This window comes from Ylistrum balloti, unplaced genomic scaffold (genome assembly GCF_031769215.1).
Source record: "Ylistrum balloti isolate Yb309-2 unplaced genomic scaffold, AGI_CSIRO_Ybal_v1 Utg371070, whole genome shotgun sequence".
Classification (NCBI taxonomy): domain Eukaryota; kingdom Metazoa; phylum Mollusca; class Bivalvia; order Pectinida; family Pectinidae; genus Ylistrum; species Ylistrum balloti.
The window spans coordinates 1-6,863 of NW_026782591.1; the positions used below are offsets into that span (position 1 = coordinate 1).

The following is a 6,863-nucleotide window of genomic DNA, read 5'->3' on the forward strand; positions in this document are numbered from 1 at the left end:
ATACAATGCATAAAAATAAAACAAGAATATGTGAGTTAATATACATATTCGTTGATGAAAATACACTAACGAAGTACACTACTACAAGAGCAATTTGCATTCTAAAACTACTGTGGCCAATCGTTTTTTCAAAAATTGTACAAGACTTACCTCCACTGCTACAGTAACTGCATACTAATAAATGAATAAAACCCAAATAATGTTAAAAATATTTCATAACAGGTTATGAAATAAAAAATACAATATTAATGTAAAAATGTCATTTATTGTTTGTAATGAAATAAAAAATACAATATTAATGTAAAAATGTCATTTATTGTTTGTAATGAAATATAAAATACAATATTAATGTAAAAATGTCATTTATTGTTTGTAATGAAATAAAAAATACAATATTAATGTAGAAATGTCATTTATTGTTTGTAATGAAATAAAAAATACAATATTAATGTAAAACTGTCATTTATTGTTTGTTTCCTTTTGTGTGTTTTATAAGTATTGTTGATTTTATCCCGAAGCTTCAGTATCAGACCCCCGGGAATAATCAAATCGCTTACAGATGTATCATAACAATTGTACTGTAGTGACGTACCACAGGGGAGCTCCACATCTGTAAAACTAGCAAAGCCATGGGACAACCTAAATCGCTTACAGATGTATCATAACAATTGTACTGTAGTGACGTACCACAGGGGAGCTCCACATCTGTAAAACTAACAAAGCCATGGGACAACATAAATCGCTTACAGATGTATCATAACAATTGTACTGTAGTGACGTACCACAGGGGAGCTCCACATCTGTAAAAAACTAACAAAGTCATGGGACAACATAAATCGCTTACAGATGTATCATAACAATTATACTGTAGTGACGTACCACAGGGGAACTCCACATCTGTAAAAAACTAACAAAGCCATGGGACAACATAAATCGCTTACAGATGTATCATAACTATTATACTGTAGTGACGTACCACAGGGGAACTCCACATCTGTAAAACTAACAAAGCCATGGGACAACATAAATCGCTTACAGATGTATCATAACAGTTGTACTGTAGTGACGTACCAGAGGGGTATCCACATCTGACAAGTAACAAAGGCAAGGGACAACATAAATTGCCTACAGGTGTACAATTGTACGTAAGATACTTAACAGAGGGGAGCTTTTTCCCTGGAAAGTAATGAAACTCTGGGACAAAAGTGTATATTAACGTGTCCAGGTACAATCTATTATCTGTACATGTTAATATTATCTTATTATTAATTAAATAAACAGGTAACATCATTTTCATGTTATCACCAATCAGCTTAGTTCTGCCAAGGTAACAGAACTATATTGAAAATACAGATAATATAAAATAATCATTAAAATTAGACCGTGAACATTACTTCAAACGTGATATGAAAATTTTACATTCGAATCAATAATAAGTATCAATTAATTGATATATCAACATTAACGCATGTTAATGACATCAAATATTACAACACAGATATATAATAAGTAAGTAATATTATAAAAACATGTTTGTTTCGTTGTTTATGGAATAAAAAAGTAGGTATTTGAAAAAAGCGAGTATGGTTGGCAAATCTAAAAAACATGTTCCTGATCAATAACTGGTTTTTAAACAGTAAAATAATTACGAGAGACCCGTGGGCCTTAACAGTCATCTGACTTTGAAATCCTATCAATGAAAACATAACAGTAAGTGTGGTATTAACAATAAATGAAATATTCAAACTAAGCTGAATTTTAGTAATAGAACAAAAGCAACTACCCTTTCTTCAATTCAGTTTCGAATTATGCCCACATGATTTCAGCTTAAAGGTACCAGCAGAATAGGAGACAAACGTTCAAAAATCGGTTTTTGTTAGTGGCCATTTTATAGCTAAGATATTTCAAAATGCACCTAAAAATAATAACACCTGACCAATAGAATCTTAACATCACTTTAGAAAGGTTTGATCGTTTTAATCGGATTCTGAAATTAAAGGGTTTAATTAAAACACTGACATACACCAATAGCATCAAAAGGAATTTTTCATTTATCGTGAAACTGATACGTGTGATTGTACGAAAAGGTAAATTATAAATTGTAAATACAAACTGTAATAATAGATAATGAAGAAAGAGTTTAAAAATAGATACATTACATTAAAATTTCCACTTCAATCAATATTGTTGATTCATCAACAGCTGTATCGTATATCATTGGTATGATTTAAAAAAAAATCATAAAGGTTACAAAAATCCAACAAGTAACATATTTAAAAGCAAACAAAATGATGAATGGAATAGAGAATAGCACTGCATCATACAGTTGTTTCGTCCTAATAATACCACTCGATGATATTAATGGCCTAAATTTGACATAGCGACGAAAGAAAAAACAGAAAAGATCGACAGCAATTGTTATGAAAATGTTTTTCACTTTTCAGTAGAGCCAACTGCATCATACAGCTGATTCTAATGGTCTTAACTTTGATACTTGGAAGACGAAATCTAGATAGGGAAGTGCGATAGCCTCGCAATATATCAATATTATAACAAAAGGCCCAAGGGGCCTTCATTTCTCAACTGACTGATTCTAGATAGGGGGAAGTACGCTAGCCCCGCAATATATTAATATTATAACAAGAGACCCAAGGGGCCTTCATTCTCAGCTGACTGATTCGGCTATTCTGTCATCTAACAAAACATTTCAAATATGACAAACAATTTCTGAAATAATTTCCATGTTGCATTATGGCCTTGTGGCCAAAAGGAAATCAGATTCACTATTTGTATATAGTTAAGTCCTACTCTCCAAGACCAAATTGGAACAGAATTCCAATATTCCTACAGAAGATGCGTTATTTCCCCTATGAGGCCTGCGCCCTTCCCACGCAAGGAGGACGTAATCTACCGTTAATACAAAATCGACCCCCTCCTTCACACATGAATACTTGATCAAATTGAGGCAAATTCATCCATTCCTAAAGGAGATTTCTTTTAAATTGTTCTATTTCTCTATTTAGGCCTCACACCTTCCGCATAAACCTATCGTTTATACAAGACTGATTCCCTTTAACTCGGGGATGCTTCAGACCATATATGGATAATATCCTTTCATTCCTGTAGGGGGAACAGGATTTTAAAGAACTTGTTAAAGTTTACCATTAAGTCCAACCTCTCAGTGCCGGGCGAGTTACGGCTTGTCTAGAATCAATAATCATTATTTATACCTTCGGACCAGGTGAGCTAATAATATATGTGGCCAAATTCAAAGTAATATTGACATTGGAAAAAACGGGTAAAATAAAAGAATTTAACAAAACGTTTAACATGTCATATACATATTAGAGATGCAAGATATACAACAATATTTCTACATGAAAGACTTTAAAACAAATAATTGTCACTTTCACTACAGATACAGTAAGATATAGAGTACAGTCAATCCATCCTAAATGTAGATTAACACAAAATACGGAAATGAAGATAAAATATATGCTAGAATTTTTTCAAAAGAATCATTAAAATAGTAGTTGCGTCGTGATCAATGATAAGCATATATCGTAATACACTGTTGTCGATTAAAAAAGCAGAACCAATAACGATTGGCTTAGTTGCAAAATGGTCAATGTGTGGAACCTATGGTATTGAAATCTTTTTGAAAATATTGTTTCTACAGAAATGAAGCCACATATGAATTTTGCGGCCCAAAGCAAACCTGTATCTCATGGCTTTGATCAGATTGATTTGGAATATTGGACCAAACGAATCAACGTTTGGAAAAGACTCCTCAATAATATTTCAATCTCCTTCCTTGGTTTTGGATTCTATGGAAACGATGCTATGGAGTAATCTTGACCTAAAGCGTCCAATATTGCACCGATAGGTGTAACAACTGTTGCTGGGAATGGGTTGGCACCCATGTACGCATTTCCGATAACCATACCTATACATGTCAATTGATCGGTACCAGTTGTTTTCATAAACACCGCAGAGCCCGAGTCGCCAAGCTGAGAAAACGTCATTGTTGGATTGGCTCCAAATACTTGGTATTGGTCATTCATCTGGACCTGACCTGAACATCTAGGTAAGCCCATTATAATCGACAATGGCCTTACATCTACCCCACACACGTCTAGTGTCCCTTTCGTTATGTCACTCTCGCTGCCAAATTTGAAAACAATGTGCGTAGTACCAAAATGAGTTAAGTCTCGTTGGATAGACCCACTGTTGTACTCGGGTAGTTCGTCAAATCCTGTTATAATGCAACATCAAAATAACAATCAATGGGTGGAAATGTTTGATTGATTTATGAGTCAAATAGTTTAGAGCTACTAGTTGAGAGGAACTGTCATAAGAAAGATTCAATTGAACGATTTGATTTTTTTCAACGAACACCATGCATTGCAACATACTTAACTTAGTAAATTTATTGATGAATCCTTTAATGTTCGCTCAACACTGACAAATGTATCAATATATATTTATAATGATTCAGTATCTGTTGTCGGAAATAAATATTAATGTTAATAAAATCAGAGTCATCTGAATACGATTAATTAATATAACATCGTCATCAAGGGAAATCAGTGTAAATGATCCTGGTCATTTTAAAGGACAAGTTTCCGTAAAGAATTAGATATGTTCCCTTCAAAGCATGAAACAATGTCTTGTCTAATTTCTGTTCACAATTATGTATTTCACCCCCCTTGCGTAAGACTTACCTGCATTTATGTAGCTGCTATGTTTTTCGTTGGCGAACTGCCCTCTTGATGGGATCCTATTTGAATCAGTGATTTCAATAACACCGACATCGATGCTTGGGTTCCTTTGAGGATCGAAAATTGCTCTTTGAACATGTCCACATGCTAAACCGCTGTGAATTCTCGAATCGACGAAAGGCTGTACGATTTCTATTTGGTTTGTACCGTCGTGTTGGAAATCTACACTCATTGTCTGGACTGGAATATCAAACAGCACATGTGCACAAGTGAGAAACCCTATCTTGTTATTGAATTTGACAAAAGGTCCATGTGTGCCACCAATAAATTGACGAGGGTTCCCTTGTGCATCATACTCCGGTGTCGATCGCCCGATATTGCAGCCCATTTTGAGTGTTTGGTGGTAGCAACTAGCCGGCTCTGTTGTGTATGCTCCACGTCTGAAGAAACCTTCGTGCACATCAACATCAATAAAGTCCCCTTCTCCAATGTCTAGCTTCTTTGGGAACACGGGGTCTCCAAGTGGCACTATGCCCTTTGTACTACAGTAAAGAGCTATGCAAGGTTTTTCTATAACGTCTCCGTTTTCCCGGTAAATAAACGGACTGACGCCGATGATATTCAAGTTGCTGTGGTTCCTCCAGAGCATCTCCCTGTGAATTGATAGAGCCTTTTCAGCCCGTTTTGCATCTTCAGCCGAAATTGTGTTTTGCTTGACTGTACTGCAATCCACCTCTTTTGTATAGATGTATGGATTTCGAATCTTTACCAAAGCAAGATCATCAAGTTTATAACTAGAAGCTTTAACGACCTGTTTTGAATACACAATAAACGTCCATGTACGTTTGCCTTCCTCATCACTACTATGCCCTGGAATGACGGCGGGTGTGAGATCAACATGTTTCATCTTTAACTTTTCGGCTAGTTCTAACATGAAAATTTCTTCCATTCGATTACTAAGGTCTAAGTTTCGAATACAGCATTTGATGTTGTCTTCTCCTGCGCAACTAATGAGCGAGCGTACCATGTCTGTTCTATCCATGAAGGTTGCTAAATACAATGCTGTGGCTCTGGTAACTTCTTTCAGTGCTTTCCCAAATATGTGTTCGGAGATTTCACATTCCTCGTCCCACTCGATTCGGTCCCAAGTCTTCATACATCCTACCATTTCTGTTGATCCATATGCAGCAACGATGTGAGGTAAGGTATGTGAACAAATATACTTTGTTCCCGATGTGTGTAGTTTCTTTTCTAAAGTTTTAAAATCCTCGATATTCTGTTGCTGTACAATTTTAAGGACCAGTTCATCATCTGAAATAACAAGAAGGTTCTATAATGCAGTTGTACATTGAACATACATTACTGTACCTAGAGGCAACAAGGTATCTCAAAGGGATCAGGCGCCAACTTCGAAAAGAGTTTGATAGGAATATTGAGTGATGAGCTCAAGTATTGTATGGATAACCTGACAGACTAGTTGTAAAATTTGCGCGATCACTGTGACCTTATCATCTTCCAAGACATCATTACAGCTCAAGATTTCCATCTTCATCAAATGTGATCATTCTACATGCAATAGAGTAAGGTAAGAGACATAATGAGAGAACGGGTTTTCTTGATAAGTGTCGAAGGTCATATTACATATTACAGATTTCTACCTGCGATGAAATGGTAATACAATATGCAACAGAACCGGATATATGCTGAATTCATTATTTATCTTTGAGTTGGTTAAATGTGGAAATACAGGCAACAGTGATTTTGTTCATATACACAAAACCTAGAAAGATGTTTATACAAAATGTATATAACACGTTTGATGATTCTACATTAAATAAAATAGTGACCGTGTTACTTCATACAAATCATCTTCTGCCCGAGATGATTTCGTATTGCAGGTATGGAAATTCCACATGAAATAGGGTACGGGATATAGTTAGAACAAGCTTTTCCTATGGACAGTGTCAAAGGTTAAATTATAGGTCAGAATGACTTCGATATCCCATGATGTTCCGGATGACTACATACATAAATATATATAACTTCTGACCAGTAATACCACAAAATTTGAACACAAAGTGTAATAAACATAAATTATTCTATTTATTTTTTCAAACGAAAAATTGGGGATAACTAATGGTT

At 35.0% G+C, this 6,863-nt stretch overlaps 1 protein-coding gene across 1 annotated transcript; it reads right to left on the bottom strand.

Moving 5' to 3' along the window:
- Nucleotides 1-3,827: 3,827 nt before the first annotated feature.
- On the bottom strand, nucleotides 3,828-6,024 carry LOC132560497 (uncharacterized). Its single transcript, XM_060225162.1, has 2 exons — nucleotides 4,725-6,024; nucleotides 3,828-4,255 (listed from the first exon to the last, which is right to left on the bottom strand). Exons 1-2 carry the CDS (start codon nucleotides 5,887-5,889, stop codon nucleotides 3,828-3,830), a joined length of 1,593 nt encoding a protein of 530 aa, XP_060081145.1. The 5' UTR covers nucleotides 5,890-6,024.
- Nucleotides 6,025-6,863: the final 839 nt, after the last annotated feature.